General features: G+C 33.2%; 3 protein-coding genes across 4 annotated transcripts; 2 read left to right on the plus strand and 1 right to left on the minus strand.

The window, feature by feature from the left end:
- Nucleotides 1–304: 304 nt before the first annotated feature.
- Nucleotides 305–5577, minus strand: LOC106171354 (26S proteasome regulatory subunit 6A-B). The gene is made up of 13 exons (XM_013551667.2): nucleotides 5419–5577; nucleotides 4761–4841; nucleotides 4103–4228; nucleotides 3757–3864; nucleotides 3514–3576; nucleotides 3296–3342; nucleotides 3032–3122; nucleotides 2814–2886; nucleotides 2370–2579; nucleotides 1891–1997; nucleotides 1285–1430; nucleotides 1060–1141; nucleotides 305–724 (listed from the first exon to the last, which is right to left on the minus strand). Exons 1-13 carry the CDS (start codon nucleotides 5527–5529, stop codon nucleotides 614–616), a joined length of 1356 nt encoding a protein of 451 aa, XP_013407121.2. The 5' UTR covers nucleotides 5530–5577; the 3' UTR covers nucleotides 305–613.
- Nucleotides 5408–9647, plus strand: LOC106171345 (small ribosomal subunit protein bS16m). 2 transcript variants are annotated; one of them, XM_087001643.1, is made up of 4 exons: nucleotides 5515–5538; nucleotides 6993–7112; nucleotides 8347–8595; nucleotides 8834–9647. In XM_087001643.1, the coding sequence occupies exons 3-4, from the start codon at nucleotides 8352–8354 to the stop codon at nucleotides 8959–8961; spliced, it is 372 nt and encodes a 123-aa protein (XP_086857769.1). In that variant the 5' UTR covers nucleotides 5515–5538; nucleotides 6993–7112; nucleotides 8347–8351; the 3' UTR covers nucleotides 8962–9647. The 2 variants fall into 2 exon arrangements, with proteins under 2 accessions (XP_013407112.1, XP_086857769.1); XM_013551658.2 differs by lacking the exon at nucleotides 6993–7112 and having other exon boundaries at nucleotides 5408–5538.
- A 170-nt stretch (nucleotides 9648–9817) lies between these two features.
- LOC106170991 (regulator of G protein signaling 9-binding protein) lies at nucleotides 9818–27957 on the plus strand. The gene is made up of 9 exons (XM_087001641.1): nucleotides 9818–12006; nucleotides 17417–17515; nucleotides 17659–18849; nucleotides 20814–20980; nucleotides 21961–22106; nucleotides 23703–23844; nucleotides 24074–24171; nucleotides 24672–24724; nucleotides 25956–27957. Exons 3-9 carry the CDS (start codon nucleotides 18748–18750, stop codon nucleotides 26091–26093), a joined length of 846 nt encoding a protein of 281 aa, XP_086857767.1. The 5' UTR covers nucleotides 9818–12006; nucleotides 17417–17515; nucleotides 17659–18747; the 3' UTR covers nucleotides 26094–27957.
- Nucleotides 27958–27994: the final 37 nt, after the last annotated feature.

The following is a 27994-nucleotide window of genomic DNA, read 5'->3' on the forward strand; positions in this document are numbered from 1 at the left end:
TTTTTTTTTTTGCACCTATAAAAGGGGTTGGGACCAAATTTTTTAAAATAATTGGGCCACCTGCCTGACAACATGAAAAAAGCAAAAAATAAACTATATCCGAGTAGAAGATAGTCACCGATTTGTCCTCCCAGCGCAAAATTTTTCAAAAATAAAAAAAGGAAAAGCAAGTTTTTTCTATCCTACATATACAATGCTTCTATCCAACTTAAATGATTTGAAAAGGCATAAAGAGGTGCATTCATGCACCTTCCATTTTTTTTTTTCAAACTTAAAACCATTAAAAGGTCATGGATACATGAAACCTTTTTCGCAATCTGCCCTTTGCAGTGCACATGCTAACTCTCTTTATTTCAACATTGTTTACACATTTGAAGGGAACTTTCACAATATGGTAAATGCAAAATTGTCTCTTCTTGTTTTTAACTGCAGTGGATACTCATTTTAACATCAATGTTCATAGCACTACAACTGCTGGCAACATCCTTAAGTAACTGGAGAGCCAAGGTACAGATGGCTTTGAACATACCACCAACACCATATTTCACGTATCTACTACAATGTTAATCTTAACAGCTCACTTATTGTCTCATTACATCTGTATCAGCATAAATTAAGCATAATATTGCAAATTAGCTTTCTTCTTTGCCTGAACTTCCAAAATAGCATCCATGTAGTCTTCATGACTAAGCTCTGTGGCCTCCCTTCTTAGTGCAAGCATACCCTGAAACATTCAATTAAGGTTTTAAATGTTAAAATTATAAATTCAAAGAAACACAATATAATATAAGTTAGTGGTTTTAGTCATTTTCTATTCTAAACCACCAATATCATTGCTTCTTTGTTTGACAATTATGTTTGTCAAAGAGCCGTACACCTTCACAGTGGTGGTATCTGTGATTTTGTAGAAAGCTATCTAGAGAGTTATAATAATAAGTCTGCGTAATTAAATAAAGATCAACAATGGGTATCAAAATCTTAATATTATCAGATGTGTTAGTGATGTGCTGTTAGCTATTTCATCTTTAAACCACAAGTAAAAGATGCCATAATACTTACAGCTTCTACACACACTGCTTTACACTGGGCACCATTGAAATCATCTGTACACCTAGCAAGTTCTTCAAAGTTTACATCCGAACTGGAAAAAGAACATGAAAAACTTTTGTGTATCTTAAACATATTAGAAGGTAACTTTTGTACATAATACAATAAATCTCAAAAAGCAAAGCAGTATTTCCATACTTATATGCTCCCAGACTAATTAAAAAGAAATTCTAATACCTGACATTCATTTTCCTGGAATGTATTTGCATGATTCTTGCCCTTGCATCCTCTGTTGGTAGTGGGAATTCAATTTTTCTGTCAAGTCGTCCTGACCTCAACAAGGCAGGATCCAAAATGTCAACTCTATTGGTGGCAGCAATAACCTGTATCACAAAACATGATGACAAAATAAGCTAGCTTCTTCATTTTTAATTTTTCATATAAGCCGACCTGTCGTGTCTGAACTTCATGAGCATTTGATCCAAGTTCACCGGCCAAATTATAAATGGTAGGCCTACTAACTACACCGCATGCCCTTTTATGGAACCAACAAATCCTTAAGACTGGAAGGAAGTTTGTCACTGATGTCATAACTTCAATTAAACAGTTGCAAAACTGACTAAATATGGAGATTTGAAAATAAAGAATCTGGACCTCAGGACCTGTAACTCCGGATAAACCCATGCCCATAACCATTTTCTTCTTTTAAAGAGACCTTACTACAATCTTTTACTATTGCAATTTAATTACTGTAATTATTCTCCAGCAATATTCAACACAGAAATATCCCCAAGCATACTATGGAATAAAATGTAATTTATACAAAAGTAGGTTGTATCTTGCCTTTATTTCACTTGTTGGATGAAAACCATCCAACTGGTTTAGCAGTTCCAGCATAGTTCTTTGTACCTCTCTGTCTCCAGCCTTCTCGCTGTCAAATCTCTTGGTACCTAAATTCAAAAGTGAAATATAAATAAAAAGAGTAATTTGAAATCTAGCTTCTGATCTTAAGTCCTCATTAAGTCAATAAGCTTTAAAACGAAAGTTTTGATTCATCCAATTGTTTTAAACTAAGATAAAGATGGAATTGAAACTGATAGTACAACTTGGCGCAGAGCACATTGTCACCACACAATACTGGTGACAGCTCAAAATCGGTTCACCTGAAGGCCTTCTGATAAGAGGGAAATATTGTGACCTCTGTTTTAAAACATAATATCCAGTCTTCATTACTTTTATAGAGGCTTATTACAGTTACTGGTTATTGGTTTAATTTACTAAAAGAGATGCTGTCAAAAAACTAAAACTAAATGTTTCCTTACCAATGGCATCTAACTCATCAATAAAAATAATAGCAGGAGTTTTCTCTTTGGCCAGAGCAAATGCATCTCTTACAAGTTTGGCTCCATCACCAATGAACATCTGGACAAGCTGTGGTCCAGCCAACTTTAGGAAAGTGGACTTAGTCTGTGCAGCACAAGCTCTGGCTAGCAAGGTTTTGCCTGTACCAGGGGGGCCATACAACAATACTCCTGCAAAACATACAAGCAAACACAATTTATCACACTAAAAATAAATAAATAAATAAATAAGATAAAAATAAATAAATAAATGAGCTTAAATAAAAAAATAAATACTAATAATAAACTATATGAATTCATGAATAGGTAATACAACTTCCAAAACATGCATAACACATACTTTATAGTGCAAAACCATGTAAAATAATTTACCAAAACAAGGCAAATTTGCAGAGTACTACATACCTTTAGGTGGCTGTATTCCTAAAGCAGTAAAGCGGTCTTTGTGAGTCATTGGCAGAACAACAGCTTCTATCAACTAGAACAAACATCAGTAGCAGATTACTTTTCATTTCCTTGAGATCTCATTTTGAAAAAAGCATCTCATTTTGAAAAACTAAAAAATATATTTAAAAAACATGTTTTGTAAAAAAAAAAAAGCAGTTATTTTGCAAACATCTTACCTCTTGAATTTGTTTATCTAATCCTCCAACATCACTATACTGCTCTGTCGGCCTCTCATCCACTTCCATTGCCTTCACACGAGAATCAAACCTAAATTAAAGGAAACTGTTTATTAAACAATGAATTGTTAGACCATTTGGAATCTCTTTATAAAGAATCCCTTTTCCAGCAAAAATTTTTACATTCGTCTTGACCTCTTGATAGTGAATTGTTCTGAAACGGATTAAATATGTCAATTGTTGTGATAAAAAACATCTACTTACTCTTGGGGCAGTGTCTCAAGGATAAGGTAGGAATCCTTATTCACACCCTGAAAAAAAGAATTAGTGCAATCAAATACTGGTATTATTTGAGGACCACTGGATGAAACAGATACAAGTAAGGACAGGAAATAAGATGTAAAAGTATGTATAATGGGCTTAGTATTTTTTTTAATTCGATTGTTGTTATCAACAGTCAAAAAGTATGCAAAAATACTAACCACAAGATCTCCTGGTTTGAGCTTTTCTGCCTCAACAAGTCCTATCACTGGCAAAAAGTAAGTCTGGAAGTAAATGTCAAAACAACAATACTTATCTACAAAGAAACAACATTTTCACATTGCCCATGCTACACATAAGGTTGTATACTTTAAATTATACATTAAGAACCATCATTCTCTGGTGAAAATCGCAAGACTTGATATAAAAACACATTAAAACATGAAACGGTTTTCACTGCATACCTGTCTTGTAGATGTCTTGATGACAGCACACTTCCCCTTTCTCTGTGAGTCAAGATCAATATTTGCTCCATCTTCTTCTCCCTGTTCTTGTGGGTCAACATCTAAGAGCTGTAAACATGCAAAAATAATTATCAGTTTCTGTGTTTCAGTGTCAACTATGTAGGAATATAAAAACACTCACACTTGTATTCACATACACACACAAATGTAAAATATATTATCACTATCATAAGGAACTTTCCATGTCATTATTTAGTAAAAATGCTGTAACGTTGTAAATTTATATCAATTGTCACTGAAATTCGATGTTGAAATAAAAATATTACACTCATCCTAAAAAACCTACCTCTATAACATTGGAAACGAGATATGGCAATGTCTTGTTGACCTTTATCTTCTCTGTGTTTTCTTTTATTTTCTCTTTCATAGCCTGCAGCTCATGTGAGATTCTCATGACCTCTGACTTCATTATCTGTTGCGAAAAATAGTTATACGTTTTCTCATTTCGGTTTTCCCTGCATTGCATCTTCTATTTAATTATACATACAATTCAGGGATGAGTCTTCCATTTATTGAAAAAGTCATTAAATATGGTGCAGGGTCCAAGGGCCCAGCTAGGCCAATGATATTTACGGCTCCCAAAATGTCTAAAAGTTCGCCTGTAGTAAAAAAAAAAGACAAAAAAAAAAAAAAAACTCATCCCTGACAATATTTCATTAAACCTCTTCCTTGAGTAAGTCCACAGAATAATTATTCATCTTAAAGGCAATTTTAATTTTGTCGTTACTCAATGTTGTTGTCCTGAAGATTTGCTGTTAAGTTATCAAAGTGCTAAACTCAAACAAAATCTCAACAAAAGGACAAATTCAGAAAAGGCATTTTCAACAACAAATATTTATTTAATGATCTCATCCCTCATAGCATGAGCACAAAAAGCATTTAGTATCAAATATAGTAAGGGGTCTTTTGTCCAAAGTCCAGACAAGTAAATAATTGACACAAACCTTGATCTCATTGTCAAGTAGTCTAGTTCTGTTGACAATGTCTTCTGTGGACATTCGCATAACCTCTTCACCAAGAGATTCCTAAATGATTAAATTAATATTAAAAATGACAATTGAGTTAGAAACTGAAGTCGTACTCTTTTAGATTTAGATGGGCGCTTATGCTAGGTGCTGCCTTGGAAAACAACGGGGGAAAAAGGTGTATTTCCCTTTTTTTTCACCCAGATCATGCAAGTGTTGACCTCTTGAAGGGTGAGTCTAAATGTCATTATTGTTGTCAGACAATAAAAAAAATATTGTTGCATGTCATCACTTTCGCCTTTTAGGTCTGTTATAATGAATAAATGAACTTTAACCTTTAAAAGACGGTAATAATTAACTGCTATGACAGGAACGGTAAGTAAAATATCAATGTCAGTTAACTCCGGTGATATTTTTCAATTAACACTGAAATACTGTTACTAACTGTAACTAATACTAGTAGAAATACCATGGCATGACACGAGAAATTTGAAGCCGGCAGTGACAATTATACGAATTTCGGCGTAACGACATAACTAAAATGTAAATAACTTATCAGTTTTTTAATTTGACTGATGCTCTTTAATTTGACTTAAAACTATTCATCGAAACTACTTAAAATATACAGAAAAAGTACCTCTCCATCTTCCCAAATAGCTTTGTCTTCTAAGGTTTTCGCCATCTTGGAGTCACGTGATACGCAGCGCGCAAGTTGATGACGTACTGCACTTCGGCGTGTCGTTCTCATGTGCAGGGGGTGAGTAGTTTTGATTTGTCTCTCACTTTCATATATCTGCGAATCTTTTAAATGATTTATAATGTCAAAGAAAAGGGCACCGGTGAAAATAGATCAGCGTGCAAACAAGTTATGACAATTTGACCATGCACCATGATATAAATTACAATTAAATTTACTGGAACCCATGCACTTCTACCCATTTAATATTTATAGTAGACTGGGTTCCCATGCCTTGATCGATCCATCTGGATCGGTCTAATTCCCTGGGGAGTCTCACTAAATTGCTATGAACTAAACCGGCTTAAATGTCTGTCACGCCTACCGAATCAGCCAGAGGGTTAGATAATTACCCCCTAACAGCTTTACTAGGCGTGACAGACATTTATAGTAAGCTAGCCAAGTTGATAGCAATTAAGTGAGACTCCCCAGGTAATAGAGCGATCCAAATATCTGTGGGAATGGTCCTGTAGACATAAAATTTAGCAAAACTGTCTTAGACTTGAAACCACCGAAGACGCGAAGACATTATAGTTTGCTCACCATCCGCTACTCTTTTAGAGCAGCACCATTTAGAGACCTGCAGCCACTTTGTCTCCTGTCGTGTTTACGTCATATAGACCTAGCAGACCTTGCAACAAACATGTTAATCAATTCAAATTCCGAATTTTCAATGACATCTGAGAACTTGTGTCGAGTTTTCTGCCTTGTTCGTAAAATTGTTTGTGTTCATAAATATGACATGCTAGGTACTTAACTGCAGTTGACACGTAGCATGTAAGACCAAAATCTCAGGCCCACCTGAAGGCAAAAGGAAAAGTATATCCACCATAAAATTTATTAAAAAATTTTTTTTAAATTTATTTCTTGCTTACCTTAATTTTCTGCTTAACAAGTTACAAATTACTAGCACCAAATTCATGGGTTAGTACTGATATTTAAGGTAGGGTCCACACATGATATTTTTTCTAATTAAGCCCAAGACTTGAAATTTAATACACTGATAGCTGCATATCTGACTGAATAAACCATTAGAATATTTGGTCTACAATGTATCGCATTGATCAAAAGTCATTCAAGTATTAGTGACAAAAGGTTTCCTCCCCAGAGATTTAGATTGATCTAGAGATTAAGATTTAGATCGACCTAACTCCCTGGGGGTTCACGCTAAATTGCAGTCAGCCAAGCGGGCACCATAGTTAATACCCCCTTACAGCTTTTAGTAGGTGGGACAGACACTTAAGCCGGCCAAGCTGACAGTAATCTAGTGAGACTCCCCACAGGGATAGATCGATCTAAAAATCTATGGAAATGGGGTGAAAATGTCTGTCATTTTTTAAAAGCCACTCTCAAAAATGAGTCTTAAGTTGGTCCACTTGATTTTCACCCACTAAATAATGTCATTGAACCTTGAAATTTGCCAGGTAAGAATAGAGGAGACAGGCATGAACATACAGTTTAAATTTTGATTCTAGGATTTTTCCCCCGAGTAGAGAAATGTCTTTGTGAAGTAGGCAAAGTGATAGAATTTTGGGCCACAGGTGCATACAATATAGGAAATACAATTTGATACAGTGCATCTTCCAAAGTGTGCAGTTAAGTCAAAACATTGCCCATGTGGTAGTACATGTACCACCTGTTCTTAGTCATGTTTCTACACAGTCAGTCCCCAAGTCAGTAGTTACAAAGCAGCATGCAATGTAAAAAGGGTTAGAAATCTTATACTCTGGAGGCTGGAGGCTTTTTATGGCAATATGTGTAAACATACAACTAGCACCACCTGTTATCATCTGCTGCTCCTTATTAACGGTTTCTTATATGAACTAGCTGTTCTAAAGCATGAGAGCAAAGGCTTCAAAAAGAGTAAATGAAAACCAGTTTGTGCATCCACCATGATGTGGGAGCTCCCATATATTTTATCTTACATGTACATCTCAACTCCTCAATTTGCATACTCCTGTAAAGCCAACTAGTTTTCACATGGACGGAGCTTTAGAACAGCCAGTACATATCAGAAACTGCTAATAGGAGTGCTTACGCATGAATTTCGTGCTAACAAGTTGCATGTTATGCAGGCAGGGCATCATAACACCTTGTGTCAAAAACTTTCAATGTGACAAGAATTACAAATTGCATGCAGAAGTGGTAGTACTGCTGCATTACTGGAATAAAAAGACTTGCATGATATTGAATTGGTGCATGAACCAATACAAGTGCACTTGCAAATACAAATACAAATGATATACTACAAGTAGCACAAACTTTTATGCATTAACACTCCTATTTACAGATTCTGATATCATACTAGTGTGTACTAATCGTGCTAATGTAGGAAAGATAAAGGTCCACATAACTGTAAAATGACAACCAGGTAGCATGTCCACTGTGATGCAGGGGCTCTCAAATCATTTACTTACCTCACCTCCTCAAGTCCCACACTGCAGCAGTGATGTTAATATCTGCCTGGTAATCCCCATTCTATGGTTAACCTGATCATGATCAGAATATGCAGGGAATGACTGGAAATGACTAGTAATAACCATTTTATTCATTTTTACTCCCAAAAATGACTTTTTCCTTTCAGGCTTTGACATTTATATTTTTAAAGTTTTAAAGTTTTAAATCTACACATTGTTTTCACTAACATTATAATATCAGTAATTGTTTCAATTAGTTCACATATTTAAACATTCAGCCGTTCATAAAATGCTTCTTTATTTGTACAATAGCTAGTATTCAGTGATGAAATTTTTCAAGTTGAAATGATGCATAGCTTTAGAAATGTTGATGATATATTTTATAAGTTTTAAAGAATTTTTACTTTTTCAGGTATCATGAAAAAGGAAGGGACTTTGGCAATAAGGTTTGCCCTCCATGGCTGTGTCAACAGACCATTCTATCATATTGTTGTCATACAAAAACACAAAGCTAGAAATGGAAGAATCATATCACAGATAGGAACTTACGATCCAATGATCAACCAATTTGGAGAAAGATTATTTGCCATGTCATTTCAGAAGTACAGAAAATGGATACTAAGAGAAGCCCAACCAACCAAATCATTAGTTAAAATGTTAGGTGAGTGCTTTGCCCATTTCTTTGTAGCTTAAACACAATTCATTTTATCTTAGAATATCATGCTACAAAACTTGGCTACATGTAATTAACCATGTAATACATGTTAATGCCCTGGGCAATGACTGTGGATCAAAGGATATCCACAAAGATAATATGAATTCATTGTCCATGAAGTTTATGATGCCAAACCACCAACATTTGCATAGTTTGTTTTAAAGACCACTTTTTTTTATTCCAGGCATTGCTGGTTTTTATCCTATCCATCCCCAGTCCATATTACATGCACACCGAAAAAGAATGTTACAGGCAAGGCAAGCATCAGAGGCAAAGCAACAGACAGAAGAATTCAAAGAGACTGCACTGTGACAATGGCATTTACAATACACCAAAGTATTCAGCTATTGAATCATGGTATTTTAGGAGTAAAATTTTGAGACATAATAATTCCATCAGTCTTTTTGCATGACAAGGGCTTCTTTTTTGTGATCGAAGAGGAATTATCCTTGAGTTGCTATAGTTGGGGAACTAATGGACTCTTCGGTGAAAAAATGTCATGTTTGGAGAATCAATGGAACAAATATTTAAAAAGACCAGTTGATTTGTTTGCCCATAATGTATGATGTTATTTCATGCAGTATTAAGTACTTATGGACTTGAGTAGCTGCAAGTTTATTGAAGTTTGAAAATGTTATTAAAAAATAATATCAAGACAGTTTTCAAGGATGCCTGGCACAAACTTGACAGTATAAAAACCACTGAATTTTCATCTATAGGAAAATTATGCAACTAAAACTGGCATTGATCTCTTCCTGAGACAAATTTTTAGAAAACATTATGCATATTATCTAAATGATTTGACAATCTAGAATACTAGAAAACAAATGTTAGATGTTAGAAGGATGTCTCAACTAATGCAATAAGGCAGGCTTCTGGATTGTATTTGGTATTTTTTTTGGTTCTTAGAACCCTGATCTTGTTTAGTTATTGTCTCAGAACATGTCTTCTTGTGTTTGTTTTATAATAAATTGTCACTGAATTGTTTGATGTAAGAATGTTTTTGAGGTTTTAAGTTCATCATCAATTGCATAATTTTCCTTTGAAAAGGCACTTAAGTGAAAAAATTTACAATGGTTTTTATTGGCTTCATGGTACTAGAATAGGCATAGAAGAGAGCAGACACCCTCTGGTCATAATGAACTTGACTGGTACAAGGGTGATATGAAGTCCATCTGGCTTTGGCTTTTATGAGACCAAATCAATTAATGTATTTCCCTGCAGCTTTGTCTTTATCACCCTTGCAGTCTATAACCAGCTAATGACTGTTTGTAAAGTCATCAAGCATGGGCTGTAGAGGCAGCATTATGGATTTTCAAAATTGAATTTTGACCATCTAAATGCTAGACATCTCAAGTTTTCTTTCTTTTTTTTTTCTCCCAAAGATTAGCTTTTATCACTACAACAAGCTATAGATGTCTAATGGCTTTTTCATGAAATAAGCTGAATAGTCAACAGATTTGCATTAAGGGATCTGGGTATTCAACATTTCTATTTTTAAGACAGATCTGTAGTACAGTTACTATTTATAAATACTTAAAAGCAATTTTCCTCGAGTGGTCAATATCTGTCTGAATCTTTGTTGCATTTTATGTACAGACTTAACGTGTCTTTATATATAGCCACCTCCTGTGTGTTGTCATTGTCTGGCACTGCATTTTTCACCATAAACACAATCAATGATTAACCATGACTTATTATTCTAAAACTTACTGGCCAGGGGTGATGTTTAGGACCCAACATTTTCATTTTTCACAAATTGGCATTTTCAAAGTGTGGCTCTGAACTCCCATGGGGATGAAACCCTGTGTTACTTGAAATTACAAAAGCCCAACTTTGTGAACTGTCATGGTTACATGAATGTTCTGCTCTGTTTGTACATTTGACAACTTTGCTGCCTTGTATGATAAAGTTCATTTAGATGTTTCATCTCTGAAGAAAAGGTGCCAGACCTGTGGGTATTTATTTATTTATTTATTTTTTGAAAGGGTGGTTTATTAAAAAAAAAAAAAAAAAGGGGATAGGTCAAGTTGCAGTCCCCCTTCTCTGAATCTATGCTGCATAACTCGGGAGATTGCAGAAGGATTATATGACTTGATAGAGGAGGGGGTGCAACTTGGATCTCTTTCTGTTATCAAAAATGAAAATTTTTCTGTTGGAATCCATCCTGAGCATGAAAAATGAACACTTGTAATTGAGTGCTGGTTGACTCTCAAAAAAATTATATTAAAAAAAACAAATAAACAAATATTCCTTTGATATTTAATAGATATGTTTCCCGTATCTTTTACATAACGCTGTGGGTTTGAGATCATCCATCTAATGTAATTTACAGAAAATGAGATGGATATAAAACTCTCCCTCGTTACAAGTAGTTTGTAGAAATGAATTGGTGAAATATGGTAGACAAAAATATTCACATATTTGCATGCTTTGACCTCAAAATTGTCAAGGTCTTGAAAGTCACAGGTAACAGCATTGTAAGATTTTTTTAGCAAAAAAGAAAACTCGTAATATGCATCCCTGATTGAACTCTTTACTAAGTTTTGCACGGATTGTAGTCTAACAAGTAAAATATCAACAGATAAATAGCTTGCACTGAATGCAATGTGAAGTGGAACAGGCGTTTGTCATTTATAGGCAAATGATGATTTAAATATTTCAGTTACAAATATTCCAAAGATTCTGAGGTAAGAAGATCCCTACTAAACCTTCTGAATATTTGTTGAAAAATTAAAACAGAACTCAAACCTTTTTATGCTTTTAAAATTATTTTATGTGAAATAGAGACTCAGATGAGTGATATTGACACCCATCTTTATTGTGCAATTACTGCTTCCACCACCTTTTGTAATCTTGGAGTATTTTGAGACAGTAGTAATTGATAAGTCTCCCACCTGTTTGTAGATGAAGTATATGCTGTAAATTATCTCCTTTGTTGGTAGGAACAATTTCATGATTGATCTCAACAGATACGGTATCCTAAATGTGAAAATGTATTAAATAGATTGAATTAATCTTTTACAACAAATATTGGTTATTGTCATCAGTAGTGCACGTGGCACTGGGAAATGCACCTATTCTATTGAAGAATGTGTTGGATTCCATATTGAATATTGATTGATCTTTTCAACTTTTGTTCTTTAATTGATATCCTACATGTCAACTGTTGCCAGGAAAAGATGCAATATGTCCTCTAGTATTGCTAGAATACTTGAAGATGATTTAGCAGGTTGCCATGGCAGTATGAAGGGCTCGAGTGAAGCCTATATTCGACTAAATCAATAGGGATTTCTAATCAAGGCAGCAGTTGCTTGCTGTTGTCATTTTAGTGATAGATGAGCAATGCTAGTTTAGGTAAGTTGTTCATTTTTTCTTTTTTTTGATTTGATTTGATGTTCCAAATTTTTGAAAAAAAAATTGCTTGGGTATGCTAACATTTTTTTAAAATATAAATTCTCATTGTAAAGGTATTTAACTTGTATGCACTCCTTTTTTTAGCAAATTTAAGTTAGGCAGTGGATTATGGTGAGAGTTTTGTTAAATATAATTTTGTAATTCATATAAAAACATTATTAACAATATGCCATCCCATGAACACTGAATGGCAGTGATCTTTAACCTATTTTCAGTGAAGTTGTGGTAGCTTATATTTTTGCATGCTCTGTCTTAGCAGATTTTTACTATAGTTGATTCACCCAGGGAGCATTTCTAAACCCTCTGTGGTCCTGCCCACTTCCATATCCACCATCCTCAAGGTCTGGGTATGGCATATGCCCTGATTTTGGGTTCTTTTGTAAGTAAGTCTCAAGAATGCATAAATGCATTTTTATTGTTATAGTGTAAGTAAAGACATCCTGGATGAAAGACCTTTGTGTTACATTTAATAGATACAATCTGTTTGAAAACACATTTCAAATGTTTGTAAAGCGACTTCATATTCACTGTTGTGAATATGCAAGATTTGCAGTTTACTGGACAGAACTACAAAATAGAAATTAGAACATGCTTTTAATACCTCCACACTTGATTATTGTTATACATGTAGTGTCTTTTTTACCTAAGTCTAGATCAATTAAACAAACTGAAACTAATACAAAACTCGGGCTAAGTCCAAATATGAAAAGAGATAGTTGGGAATACATAACACTTGTATTAAATTATGTTTTATGTATTAGCTAACAAATTTTATGGTGAATGGGCATTTACAATATATGTTTTACCTACTGATATAAGAAACTGCAAATCACTTGGCAAATTTAAAGAAATTATTAACCTTTGAAGACTTACATTTTATATCCATTTATAATAATTGATATTGTAAAGTTTATTGTTTTAAAATTTCCATCCTTAAGATGAATCTTAATTAAAATTAGTAACTCTTAGATTAAAGATTTTAGACTTTTGATTAACAAATATCTATTGGAGTTCTTGATTTGTAAGTGCATGGATTCGGCATTTTTGCACAGTTATGAGAAAAAGGGGAGGGCAAAAATATAAAATATATTAAACAAAAGCATTTTTTCATTTCTTTACTGATAAAATCCAAAAAGGTTCCATGGCACTGGATTATCATACTTATTGTTGTGATTAGATAGGTGTTGAAATGGTTTTGATAGCTGTTTAGGCAAGGAAAATGTTTGGCAGCGAAATCACACTTTTCACCCCAAAAATGTTGCTGTTACATCATCTGCTTGAGAGAGTAAATTTGCCCTGATGTATTTTTGATATGACATCACCAGCTTATTATGTGACAATGTTTATTTTCACATTACCTAAGCGCACAAGGAAAAATCCTAATGTATTGATCCCCTTGCTGCTTTTGTCAGAGGCATTACAGTGTATAGAAATATCAACTATTAAATATTTTTAAAAGAAACAAAACTTTTTAAAATGATACATAGCCTTAGTAGGATCATGTAGGTGATAAGGACTCTGGAAATTAAAAATTAATTTTCAGTAAAGATGATTATCCTTATTATTATCAAGTTAACATGTATAAAGTAAACAATTTTGATCAAAAGTGAAATTGTCTTATTCGTGAAAACTCCCACAGGAGGCATTTTTAATTCAAAAGAAAATCTATTTTGTGAACAAATTTACTTTACTAATCCATACATATTTATCTCTAAAAGAGAAAATTTACAGATTGGATAGTTTAGAAAAAATGGCCTTGGAAATATCATGGAAATTGGCCATATGATGGTAAGAGCAAATTGAGCAGGAAAAAAGGAAGACTGAAATTGAGCAGGAAAAAAGAAAATTGTAGATCAACTGATTTTAGTGTTTTGAACAGTTATATTAATTATTTTGTTCAACTTTGCAAACTGAATACTAAAATTGCAACTGCAGTTATCCACTGGCTGTAATTTGATAGAACATTGGCTAATAACACAGATTTTTAAGTGTCCACTGATGGATATTCTTTCAGGCAAATAATATCATAAGAAAAGCATTAGGTCTAAATCAATTTTTTAGATCTCAGATAGGAAATGAGGAGCACATCACAAACATAAAAGCACAAGGCTGATGAGGTTCATTTTTGATTGCATGATACAACTCAATTTTACTGGTGGAACCAGGACATCAGAAAGGGAGGGTGCAACAAAAGTGGGTCTTTCCTTTATAGTGATATGAGACATTTTCTATTTTAGATAGTCATTTTATACCTTTCAACAGTATATACAATTAACAGACAAGGGTGAATATTCTCCCCATATTTTTCCTAGGTTTTCCCTCCCTTCCACCACACACACACTACTATACAAATTTATGATTGTAAATTTCCTGTAACTTCACACTAGGCATGTCTTTCTGTTTGTTCGTTTGCTTCTCTGCCACCATCTATCTATCCCTCAGTCAGCTGATTGCACCACCAGCATATGAGCAATATAATATTTTCCCATCATGTTCTGAAATTTCATATCTCCTTCCCCTTAAACAAAGTGAGTTATTTTATTCACTAGTGTTTGCTGATTGGAAATGGCAAGATCCTTGTTATTTGTTCCTGGGAAACATGTCCTATGTTCACAGTTCTCTTGCTGTGTGGAATTGGTGTTTTAAAAAGAAAAAAATGTTTCACTGGCCAAAGAGGCATATTTTCCATACCTCATGAATGAGCCATTAATTGGGGCTTTTAAAACTAATTAAATAGAAGCCTTCTACCCTTTGAACTATATGCATCTGTAGCTGTTTTGGTTAGAATAAGCTATAAGCAAAATACACAGCACATATCAGAGCACAGTGTACATGGTGGAGGGGGGCATTGGAACAATGTGCTCCCCTCCCTTTCTCATTTCAAAGCCCTGTATCTTGTGTAAAATCTCAAGTCTGTATTACATAGCAGTTAACTGGGTTTCTGTGCCATTACATCTGAGGAAAAATACAACTGATGTGAAAAAGCAACCAAATCCATAAGTTAATAACTTTGATGCTATTAGGTGTAGTGGAGAAAGAGATGATAATTGTGCAATTACTTGGAACACTCTTCTGAGTCATGAGGAATTGGCTTTATCTTTTCTCTCCATTTGCAATTGTTCTGCAGGTTTCTAGTTGACAGGCTAGTGATGGATGGGCTTTGCCACATTAATCTCTTTTTTCAGTTCCGTGAAGCTCAGTTCACCTGTTTCAACAAATTGTATCACTGCATTGGCAATTTATAGTATGACCAAAGTGACCACATTAAGTTGTGTTTATTGGGAAAATGTCAAAGTTAAAGGGATTGTTTGTGGGATTTAAGGACATCAAAGCAAATAAAAGCATCATATTTAGTAGGGAAACTAACTGACCAACTTCCTGTTGGCTCAAAATTAAAATATTCCACACTCATAAACATTGTTACAGCACTTTTTCTTCAGAAATAAAAATGATTTATACTTTTTTTTATCTGGACCATGTCACTGAAAGTTCATGTGATCTTTCAACTATTGCAATGGTTCTCCTCAATTTGATGACAACTGTAGGTTACTGATGCACCTGAGATAATCACTGCATACACAATTGGCAAAAATCTAAATCAGTTTTATTTCTAATGTTTAGCTGGATAGACAAGCTAATATATCAGACCACATTTTGCATTATTTTCACTACCAAGAATGTGCATTTTTTTCACCTCAAAATGAAAACAAAGATTTTAGACAAAGAAAAATCATTCAAAGCATTTAAGTGAATAAGACAAGTAATTCATTACTTTTGCATTTTACCACATCTGCTTACAAGATCAAAATATTTTGAAGCTACTGATACTGGCAGTAACAATTATAAAAATTGTAAGTGTAATTGTAATGTGAACTGGTATGAAAGAATCAGGAAGGCAATCATTCATTTTGGTAACTGGTAATTTTGTTTTCTAATCAAAATGATATTCCATATTATGCAGCACACCAAGGTAGATTTTTATGTTTCAGTGATGCTCAAATGTATATTTCATTTCAATTAAACTAGAGAATGATCTTAATGTGTATGTTGCATGACATTGTTCAAGAAGTTGAGACCTACAGAAACTTTTGTTTATAACTTAACTTCATGTTATGGACTAACATTTAGTCTAAAACTGCTGGAAAAAAATTTAATTTCTTATATGGATCATATGACGATCGGTGCTCATGATCATAAACACACACACACACACACACACACACACACACACACACTAAATTAAAGTGGTATTTAATGCTCTAGCTAATTCTTATTGCATTATTGCACATGCTTAAGTTTTTTCTATATTTCCTGAAATTTAAATTTTTCAAAGATTAAAGAAAACGTCTGGCTATCAAGTCCTGCATGTGATATTCACATGATCACTATAAAGTTCATACCTTGAGCACCAGTAAAAGGATGCCTATATACAAGAGCAATTACAATTATAATGATGCTATAAATCATTACTTAGTCAAGAGGGAGCTGGCTTCAGTATTGAGCTTTTCCAATGTTTAGAAAATCTTTTATAGTCGAGAGATTTGTTCATCTGCAACCATTTGATAGCCTGGCTCAGTGAATTGACTACATAGGGCAAGCATGGTTTAAGTCAAAAGAGTTCACTTTCAGTTCTAAGGTCAGGTCTGTGGTCAGGCATATGATTGCAGTTATAGGTATTTACTGTCCTAGGGGTGAAATACTGACAGAAAATGCCAAATGAAATTGATTTGGATATTTCCCTTAATGCCTTATGTCAGCTTCACTCTATCCAAGCAGTACAAACATATTTTGTATGCAAGTGCATTTTTTCATATATTTTTTGTGTTGACAGTCTTTCCAGCTTATAAAGATGTTATGTTATAACATGACAATGGCTACCAAATTCCCTTCATTTGAATCAAAAATTTCTCTGGATAGCAATGTGGATATATGTCAAGCAATTATCTATTGGCCCACAACAAAAGCATTAAAATGCTGTGTACAACATGTCCCATCAGAGTACCACCTGTCAGTGCAAAGGTTTTAATAATAAGAATAATTTTTATAATAGAATGAAAAACAACATGGTTAACTAATTAAAATGATATTCCATTTTAGAATAAGGCATTATTTAGATATATTTTACAATGTTGTTTCAATTTTTCAAAACCAAGTTCCAAAAGGATGGTCCCAAGTTTTTCCATATTATTTTATCAATTTTGTATTATTTTTTGGAATGTTTTACCTTAAATCAGATACAACAGTTACATTTTATTGGTTTTGAACTATTATGTCTAATGGAAGTATACAGGATTGCTTCTGTGTCAGCCAACACATATAGAAGATAATCAATTACAAATCTAATTTGAAGGTGTTTTCCTGGTAACCTGACATTTATACCAAACTGAAATCCAGTAGTTCACCAGGAGATGATGAGTATACTCACTAAGCCAAAGATGACTTTATGCAGGTAAATGAAGGTCAGACAAAAAAAGATTTTTTTTCCTTTGCAGGCTTTCCTAATTACTTTTGCTAATTAATATGGGACTATTTGAACTTGAGTTTTCCCCAGAGGAGTGAGCTGTGCATTCATATGCTATGTTTCTTTTACAGAAGGAAACCACTTTAGAACACGGATGTGGTAAAGGTGATTCTTGAGGTAATCCTTCAAGAACAGAAACTCTTAGCGTCTTCATTCCAAACAGAGAGGTGATACATGGTGCAAGCAATAGACAGTTCAATCAATAAGATATAATGGACTATTAGTATATAAATAACATCTTTATAAGTCATGGCCCACCACAGACATTGGATTAAAGTCTAATCCTAGCACAAATCATATAGAGCTGTCAGATGAGGACATTACATGAAGCCGTATTACTTCAGATCTGCTCTTAAAGTCTGGATAATTTTTTGTTGCTAGAAAATAGGTACTCAGTGGAATATAACACATTGATCATAACTGCATAACTGCAATCACAAAGGCTGCATAGGTTTAGTCACATGAGTTAAGTGGAAATTCCTGTCATTGACAACAAAACTATATATGGCGGTAATAATTATGAAATGATTATATCATGAATTTTAAGGATGAATGTTAAAAGACACTCTGCTTAGTTGATTCTATTGGATTCATTGCAAGCTGTTCATGCTCAAGGTGGCAATCAAATTACAGCTAGGGGTAATATTAGTCAGACATAGTATAAAACCTGTCAACAGTTGTGAGCTACTTTAAAGCAGCCTTACTTTTGTGTATGACAGATGGATATTGTAGAACAGAAAATGGGATTAATTTTATAGAAAGATCAAATACAACATTTTATCTTTTATTTTCCTGCAGAAGATTGGAAGTAAAACAGATAGTGTACAGATCAGCACATGTGCTTTGCTCTCATGCTTGTCATTCTCTGGAGATATTTGTTTGGTTGGAGGATGGAAAGAGAGTCCAGATTCACTGGCAATGACACAGCTTGGGAGTAAATGCTCCGTGAAATGCCAATCGCATGTGCAGAGCAACTTTTCATCCATTAAACGGAGGCAACTACCCAGCTTTCAATTGTGTCAATATGTTGTAAGATAAACTATTCAGTGTTTGAAAGACTTTTCAGAGTTAAAGGTCCACTGCAATTACAGAAACTTTAATTGGGTTTTATTGAAGCTGGAATAATTTGAAAATCTGTACTAGAGACATATATTTCAATCATGAGCACTAAAGTACCCAGAAGATCCATGTCCTTTAGGTCTTCTATTTCTGTGCGATCATGTAGATCAGACATTCAACGGTCAAGGGAAGATTGCATTAAGGTAAGCATGATTAAGTGCAAAGCCATTATTAATTTATTGATTTTACCTTATTTACTTGATAAATGATTGTTGTATACTATTTCTCTCTCACTTTCTCTCTCTCTTGTTTTTGTATTTTATATAGTGCAGAGCACAAAAATACCAACTCATGCAACATTTAACCCTTTATCATGAAGTTTGTTTTCAATTTCATGAAATCTGGGCAATAATGATGTGGATTAGCTCTACGCAATGTATGAGTAAAATTCAACTCCTTTTTATGTACAGACACAGATGTGTCTGTACATAGAGCCGTCACCTGCGTCTGTCGTCGTCGTCATCATCGCTGTGCACTTTCACCAATAACACGATAAGTATTAAACCGTTTTACCTTTTGGCTTGAAACTTACAAAACTGATGATGAATATTCATTAAATGCAGGTCAAGTTCGAAAATCAGCATGATTGGGCCATTTTTTTTCAAAATTATGCTTTTTTTTGCTTTTTTCAGCATATATGCAACACTGATAACACATTTAAAGAAAAAACAATAGGCCTATTGTCTTGCAACTCACAGGAGTGATCAGTCTTATTAATATGCAGATCAAGTTCAAAAATAAGCTTGATCGGTGGAGTTTTGATGAAGTTATGCCTTTTTTTCTATATAAGTGGTTTTTCTTATGATTTAATTCTCAGGCATGTTAACAGTCTCATTATTGAACTAGTTAGATACAAATTTTCTGCATCTTTACAATATTGTTAATTGATCATAAAAAAATGATGGTAAACCTGATTGTGTTTTGTGTAATAAAGAGTTAAAAATGGAAATAAACTCATATCATTGCAGTTTGTCAGATTCAATCATTCACTTTGTCCAGAATCTCAGAATGGATGAAATTGGACCCTTCACAATTGTTCTATTGATATTTTTCCTATGTCAACAATTTTCTTAGTTGATCATATAAAAATGACTGTAAATTGAATATTTTGATATATGTATTTTATGTAAAAAGGTGTTGAAAAAGGAAATAAAATCATTTCAGTACAGTTATCGCTTGTTTACATTTTGGCATTTTCATGGTGTGACTCTGAATTTCCATGGGCTTTTGCTAGTCACATTTTCAGAATCTCCATGATACTTTTAATTTATTATTAAAAATTGATGGTGATTATGCTGTTAAGCATTATGTTATATTGCATCAAAATTGAAGAAAACACTATTTTGGGCACTGCCTCCATAGTAACCATTAAAGGAAAACCACGTCACTTACTCTTCTCACAATTACAGGAAAGAAACATAGGACTAAAATGCAGCCTGAGTTGGAAAAGCAGTTAAATTGGCTTCTTTTTTTGACTTTGCAGTTAAGCATAATGTATTATTGCATCAGAATTGACAGTATCCTATTTTGTGCATTATTATTTTCTGCTTTTAGTCTGTACATTTGACAGCATTGCTGCCTAGTTGTCCTTTAGATTCAGCTCTTTTTTCCAGTCAAAAAATGTATCTTTTAAATTTGTGTTCTTGAATTGTTTCAGAACACCTAATGCTAAGTATTTTATGACTTTTCAAGAATAGTAAGGAAAGAGCACATGCTATTTATAGACCAAAGATGTCCTAGTTTTATATCAATAATATTTTATATGCAGTAGCTGTATATGGACAATTGTTTGTTGTTGTTCATGTAGGAATATGATATGTATAAAGATGTAACTGTTTTTTATTGATCTACATGTTGTTGTCTTAATTCTGTTTCTCTACCTAGTAAATTATAATAGTATTACATAGATTTATAATACAAACTGATACCACTAAAAAAAGCAACTCTTGTTGTTAAATTATTTCTGCTTTCTAAGTTAATTAACTTGATTGTCATTTAAATATACTGCCAGCATTAAGTACTCCAATTAATTCATCAGATCCTGTAAACTAGTGAGATAATTTTGTCAAATTCGTAAGTGTTAATAATTTTGATTTGTCCATTTCAGCTACTTAAAGAACTAAGCAAATATACTGCCCATTACGAAATGTTGATGATTGCCTTGGGAACAACATGTGATAATGACAGCTTAAGAAAGGAATTGCGAAGAACACAAGGCAGGGCTTATGACTTGGTCTTACAGAATAAGGCCAGGCTTATGCCATACCTACGGAAGTAAATACTATTTTTTCACCACTGTTTTTTTTCTTATGAAATCCACAAGGCTTCCACGCGAAACAACTTGAATAGCTACTATACTGCTTTTGCTTCAAAGAGTTCATATATATCCAAGATTTTTTCAGCATAGTATTGTTAATATATAACCAAAGAAAAAAATTCAGGTTTAAATGCATTCAAATTATCTGTGTATAATAGGATATATGCTAATCTAGATTCTTAGAAGTAATACAAAATTCAATGCTATTTCTGACATACATGTATATATTCGATTTGTGTAGTGAAATTTGCATGTAAGATTACTAAGTATTGAATTAGCCTACCATGCAAGCCTTGCATGCCATATACTGTGGATTACATTGATTACATATGAAGATCAAACTATAAGTCGAGGGTTTATTAAGTTGGTGTTTTTTTTTTTTTTTTTTTTTTTTTTTTTGTACAAGCCGTAATCTTCTTCCAGGCTCGTTTTCTGTTTCACTGCTGGAAATGTCATAATAAACCTTTTACATGTTATATTCAAAAAGCAAAAAGGGCTGTTTAATACATGCAATTTATTGAAATAGTGTCTGTGTGTAAAAAAGTATTAATGGAAGTTGATTTCAAAGGTATGTTTTTTGCCTCCAGTTTCTAATGGCTGGCTCTTGAACTCCTCCGTTAAGAAATCTATTGCCTGTTTTGTGATCAACCATGTAAGAAAAGATTAAATGTGGCAAGGGGTTATTTATTTTTGAGATTATATGTTTGTTGTAGCGTATTGGTCTATTGTATTTTGTTCTGAAAATGTAATACCTTGTTACACTTTTCTAACATGTCTTTAAAAGCATCTATTAGCACTAGATCATTTAAAATAGATAAGGGTTTATTAACCTGCATTTATTATTAAGTTACCCCTCTGATCTTTCACAAAGACAAATTTTATTATACCAATTTTACATTCAGTACATTAAAATGTTTGTCTTCCTCTTTGCTCACAGCAACAGTGCAGCTTGCACAACCATTTCCAAAGAAGATCTGCAAGAGTTTGAACGTCTTTGGAGCATTTTTATGTCATGCTTAGAAAGTTTAGAAAGCCATTTATGCAAAACTGTGATGTTACAAAAAGCCTTTCCACTTCATCAAGGTGAGCATTGTCTAAAGAACAAAACATAACCTTTTTTTTTTAATCTTGTTTAATATTAATATTTATCTGTCATGTACTATAGAATCCATTTTATGTATTGAAGAAAAATGCATAATCTATTACAGCACATACTGGATTAGCAATGTGGATGATCAATTTTAGCAAAGACTTGATTAGATTAGCTTCCTGTTAGCCTCCTGAGTAGCTTACAGCTAGAAACTGGGGCAACTTTAGACCCGTCTTCTGGTTCCAGACATTTTCTGAAATGTTTCTTTCTTAATTTCTTTAATTAAAGGCATACAATGCTTAGACCTTAAGAAAGCACAATATGAATTTTCCTGGAAATTACAGCAGGGTCCCTTTATTACTGAGGCATGCCCTAAACAAATTTGTTGAAAAAATTATGTTCCACAAACTCTTTTTCCAGTTAAAACCATTTTACCATCACAAGGGCCATGGGAAAGATAAATTTTATATTTTTCATGTTTTTACCCTCAATAAATAAATTTTTTAAAAAGCAAGTGAAAGTCAACAGTTTTTGAGAGAACAGTTTCATTAGCTCTGTATGTATAAATTCAAATTATTGTTTTTCTTAATAATAATTTGAATCAATAGTTTGTCTTCAGTGCAAAACTGACTCCAAAATACAAACTTGGAACTAAATTATTTTTTTATTGATCATAATTTGATATTGTATACCCTAATGATTAACAGGAGAGTATTGACATTTGTAGGAAAAACTAATTTTGAATGTGCTTTCAACCTTATCTGTCTGGATGAAAGTTTCTCTACCTTGCATGTATCCTTGAGCCCTGGAATTTATTCTTCATATATATTGACAAAATGCTGCATCTGTTGAAGATAATTGAATTTTCTTTGAAAGTCAAATTTTAAGCTTAAGTGTTAACTTTATTGCAGATACAAATTTATTAAATTTTTCTGATGATATCATTTGCACCCTGTAATTATTTTTGTTTTTTTCATGATTGGTTAATGTTGAGTAATTTAAACTACAAATTTATGACAGTCATTTGGGCAAGTCAAATAAGTGCTCTTCAATAAAGGAAATCTGTTGTACTAATCATAATTTCCATAACCCCCCCCCCCCCCAAAAAAAAATAATAATAATAAACATAAAATAAAGAGGGAGTTGAAAAATATAACTACAATTGACTTTATAAGGCAAGTACAGAAACATTAAAAGTATATACCCAGTCATGTCTTTTTTTATGTAATCATCAATACAATTAATGAAAGTGTTGTTCCATTCATTGAATGATGCCTGTAGCATTCTTCTTTTGTAAAGATTTGAGAATGTGGAACAATTTGGCATATTTCAAAGTATGTTTTAGTCAACATAAGTTTTTGTTTTCAGTTCAAATCTTCTTCTTTTTTTTTTTTTTTTTTTGCGACCCCAGTAATGCTCAAAGGTCTAGGAGCTTTATCAGATTTTTTTTATGAAAATGGTTCATTTTGTTTTGAAAAATATGGTCTTCTCCAGCCTCTGTTACTATAGACTTTCAAACAGATTGTCAGTGGCAATTTCTACCTGCTGGTTAGATTTTCTTACACAACAATATCATTTGTTCTAAGTAGGAAACCTAGTGGAGCTGATAGCAACTGGCCTTTTAGAAGGAAATGTGGGACAAAATAAAAAACAGATTTCATATATAGAAAGAACAGATACAGCTGCTGATAAAAAAGTATCAGAGAAAGAAGATTTGGATATTCTTGAGAGGTATGGTGACAATGAATACAAATAATGAAAACAAAGATAATGAAAAAAGTGATGGTACAAGAAAGTAGTAAATTTTGGTGTAAGCTCAAGCGGTAATAATCCCATTTGTAGCTTGTGGTAGGAAAATCATTTAAAGAATTAATTACTGGAAATTTTATTTCATTATATGGAATTTTTTTTTTGCAGCTTTCTAAAATTGGAAGCTTATTATTTGTTTTGTTTTATTTAGAGATGTCCTTGATTTTCGAGAAGTTTTGAATGAATGCTCTCAACTTGTAGACCACAAGCCTTGGACAGTAGAACCAGATCTTGAAACTGTGGAGACATGTAAGAAGCATAACTACGGCATATTAATAAATCCCCTTTATTGGAAGAAGAAAGAAGACATGATACATTAAACATACATTAAAGAATCTTTCCAAACAATTATGCTTTCTTGATCAATATATGATGTACATGCTGACTCTAAAACGGCCATAATTTTCACATACAAGTCCAAATAACAAACATAAAGCATTGAAGAAAAAATCACAAAATTTATGTTTTTAGTGATGTTTTCCAATTTATTCCCTCTACCTTACATATTTTAGTCAAACCTCAGTTTTCTATTCTTTTATGTTTATAGCCAAGGTTACTAGACATTATCCTCCAACTGGGAAGCCAGAGAGGCTATACCTTGGAGTTCAAAGTAAAGTTGTCAAAAATAATCAAGGAAAAGTATTATTTTTGCTTAGATGTGTTATAGCCATTAAACCCACAGACAATGCACGATGTTGACATTTATGAACAAGAGTTGCCCATTAAAAAACATTGATTGATTATTGCAGTGTATCGATCTTGCTCAGGAAGTGACGGTTCTTCAGTTGGAGGTGGTGCATCTGTGAGTGCATTTTTTTCTGATTGTACATGAAAGGAACCATTTATTATATATGGATGGATAGAAGTGTTAGCACACTGAAGTTCTATGTAGGAAAAAAACAATTTTAACATAATAGCAGTATGTAAAATTCTTTGATGGGTATTTAATATATCCTTTTTTATGTAATGAAAGGTTACAAGTTCCTTTATTTCTGAAAATTCAATGACACTTTCTTAATAACAAGGCGTAAACTACTTATTTCTGGTAAAAATGGGAGCTCACTTTATACTCAGACAGAGACCACTAGTTTCTTCATTTGTATTACTTTTCAAAATATTAAATACTTACACTTGTTTGTAGCTCATTGACATTTCAATAATCTCATATGGCCAGGGATGGTACATCTACTTTAAAATGTCCAAACCTGCTAAAGATTTATCATCTTATTGCAATTAAGAACATTCAAGGAGTTACCTGATTTGATCATTATTGAGCTTGAATGTATATGTATATTGATTAATGGGATAAGGAAAAGACGGATGTTCTTAAGTCATGCTAAGCTTACATACTGTGGACATATAGAACCATTAAATAAAAGCATTCTGCTTCTTTCAGTTGCTTGTAGAAACTAAAGCTGTGTTCCATCAAGATCCTTCAAATGTCCATTTTCATCAAATGATGATACTTTACATCTCTCTAAGTTTTGGACAAATTAACAAATCAATGTACTTTAAATTAAATGGAAATTACAATTTTAATTTTAGTCTTAAAAGACTGGTACGTAAGTCCAATCTCTTGCGCTCACCTGTTTGCAAAGAAACCTCTGGATTGAACAGTGAAGATATAACTTTTTCATTGCTATATTATAAACAAATATTATATCAACAAATGTAACTAAAACTGAGGGATGCTTCAAGATGCATCTTTTCACTCATTTAAATTCACCTATGTTGTATTGCCCCATGTAATGGAGATGCACGCGAGCAAGATTACTATAATTAAATTGAAATTAGGGTCCTGATTGTCAACTTTTAATTCTGTTTGCACAGTTTCTGAAGCCCAAGCTATTGTAAGTGATGTTAGATACACAAGCATTTTGTAAGGCTGTAATGAATAGGGTTGTGACATTATGGTTTACGCCTTGTTATTATTCGTTTGTTCACATTTGCTGCTTCATTTCCTTTTTTTCTGTTGGTGTTTTTCAAATGCATGAAACAACCTAATGGACACATTCTTTATCTTTTGTTTCCAGGACACTGAACTTAGCAGTCAAAGCAGACGAAAGTGTATATGTTTGACCACAGTGGTGTTAGCCTGTGCTATAGTATTTGTGACAATCCTTGGAGTGTGTGTTGCACTTTTAGGGCATGACACTTCTGGTTCAACATAGCAGATCCCTGAGGCATGAATTTTGTATACTTAAGTAAGTTTCCTTTTAAAACACTGCACTTCTAGTGCAGCACAGCAGTTCCAAGATATCTATTCAGTGCACTGGGAGCATACAGATGAGAGATGTTGGCATGATAGCAGTTCCTGCTCATTCATCCTGTATATACTGAGAGTGTAAAGCAAATGCTTTTGGGTTATAGCAATTCTAGGGCAACAAAGCTCATCTAAGATATTTGTTATACAACATGGATATCTATCCATATACTGCGGTTTTGTGTTGTATAACAATGTTATTATGCCTTGAATAAGTCAGACAAACCAGCAATAGCAAGGTATACGTTACATCCATTCATGCTTCTCACTGTGTCTATGACATACACATCACTGGTGGCAATATATCTATTCCATATTTCTCACAATACTAAGAGTACAGCTGCATTGTTAGCTAGGGCATGTCACCCATGATGAACATTATGAATGTTTGTCACAGATCTTTGCAACATGATCGCTGCCACTATAGAAACTTTCTTATATTGGTTTGGAGCAAAAAAGTAGTCATTTGAATATTTAGTAGTATAAAATTTTGCACACATTATATAAACTGTAGGAAGACAGATTGGTAGAATTCAACCTATTGTTAAAGTGTGCAACATCTGACAGGATCTTATATAAAATATACAGACACTATGTATGTCTTTCTTGTCACTATAGCCATCAGTTCCTATAACTGCCAAACCATATGTTTTATTTTCAATTTACTGGGTAGCATTGTTTGGTTATTAAGTGTTCCTTTCAAAAATTAGCATGATTGGAATTTTTTACAAAAAAATTTGTTTTGTTTAAATGCCAAACTTTTTTGGTGTTTGGTTTTGGATCTGTGTCAGAAGATTGGTGAAAATAAATGCATTCTTTTAAAATTGCATCTGCATATTCAAGTATGTTGGATTATAGAGTCAAACCAATTGAGCATATACATAAAAACCCTATTGATTAATTACACTGTATCCCCTATGCAGCACATGTATACTTATGGAAACCATAAACCATATGTTGAAACCAGAGTTGGCTGGAAAGCAGTGCATCAGTCGTCGAATGGTGACTATGGGATTTGTACTCCTTGTGTATGAGTAACGGGCACTGAGATTAAAACTGAGTGTGTTGGTTCATTGAAACAGATGTTAATGACTATCGGGATAATTGATGAGGTGGTATGAAGCTGCAGTGTCATTTCAGATTAATTGATCACATGAAATGTGGCAATTAATTTACGCCAAAATGTTATTAAGGGCAAACCATGATAGATATTTGTTCATGTATATTTGTTATAATATGAAATATGCATATTACCTGTTTTGAACACTAAGATCTCATAAGTTAGATCATTAGAATATATCAAAGGAGAACATACATAAGATCTCAAAGAGAAGTAAAGTGTGCTAAAATTTCATTGTCCATGCTTATGTGGCACAACACTATTCATTGTCAAAGCTCTTACAACATAGTTTATGAGAAGAATGCCATTTTAAGCAACAGAATTTATCTTAAAAAAAGCAATTGACATTTTTTAATGTGTTTAACATACCATTATTGTAGATCTGTTAAATAGCTGGAATAAGTCCATTGTAATCTATTTGACTGTAGCTTTAGGTAAAAAAGTAGAATATGAACTATGCCCCCAGAGTGCCTCAAAATAATGCACAGAACAAGCATAATCTGTTGTAATTATAGCAATACTGAATATAAATCTAGGATACTGGAAAAAAAACAAGATAAATGGTATGATTATTTTGTCAGGAATATTGCATGTTACCTATTTAACAAATTCCTGTATTTACAATCACAATAAAAGACAATACACTGGAACACCAAAATGGATCTGTATCTTTTTTTTTTCTCTTCCTA

Source organism: Lingula anatina, chromosome 1 (assembly GCF_051362555.1).
Source record: "Lingula anatina isolate TDL-2025a chromosome 1, LinAna3.0, whole genome shotgun sequence".
Classification (NCBI taxonomy): Eukaryota; Metazoa; Brachiopoda; class Lingulata; order Lingulida; family Lingulidae; genus Lingula; species Lingula anatina.

What these genes read in the sequence shown, in the direction of transcription:
- LOC106171354 (XM_013551667.2), bottom strand. Translation starts at nt 5,529, where the DNA reads ATGAGAACGACACGCCGAAGTGCAGTACGTCATCAACTTGCGCGCTGC. An exon ending in ATCCAACAAGTGAAATAAAG is followed by an intron (nt 1,431 to 1,890) that starts GCAAGATACAAC and finishes TTTGTGATACAG; the next exon opens with GTTATTGCTGCCACCAATAG. An exon ending in AAGCAGTGTGTGTAGAAGCT is followed by an intron (nt 725 to 1,059) that starts GTAAGTATTATG and finishes TGAATGTTTCAG; the next exon opens with GGTATGCTTGCACTAAGAAG.
- LOC106171345 (XM_013551658.2), top strand. Translation starts at nt 8,352, where the DNA reads ATGAAAAAGGAAGGGACTTTGGCAATAAGGTTTGCCCTCCATGGCTGT. An exon ending in ATCATTAGTTAAAATGTTAG is followed by an intron (nt 8,596 to 8,833) that starts GTGAGTGCTTTG and finishes TTTTTATTCCAG; the next exon opens with GCATTGCTGGTTTTTATCCT.
- LOC106170991 (XM_087001641.1), top strand. Translation starts at nt 18,748, where the DNA reads ATGAGCACTAAAGTACCCAGAAGATCCATGTCCTTTAGGTCTTCTATT. An exon ending in CTTATGCCATACCTACGGAA is followed by an intron (nt 20,981 to 21,960) that starts GTAAATACTATT and finishes CTTTGCTCACAG; the next exon opens with CAACAGTGCAGCTTGCACAA. An exon ending in AGCCTTTCCACTTCATCAAG is followed by an intron (nt 22,107 to 23,702) that starts GTGAGCATTGTC and finishes TGTTCTAAGTAG; the next exon opens with GAAACCTAGTGGAGCTGATA.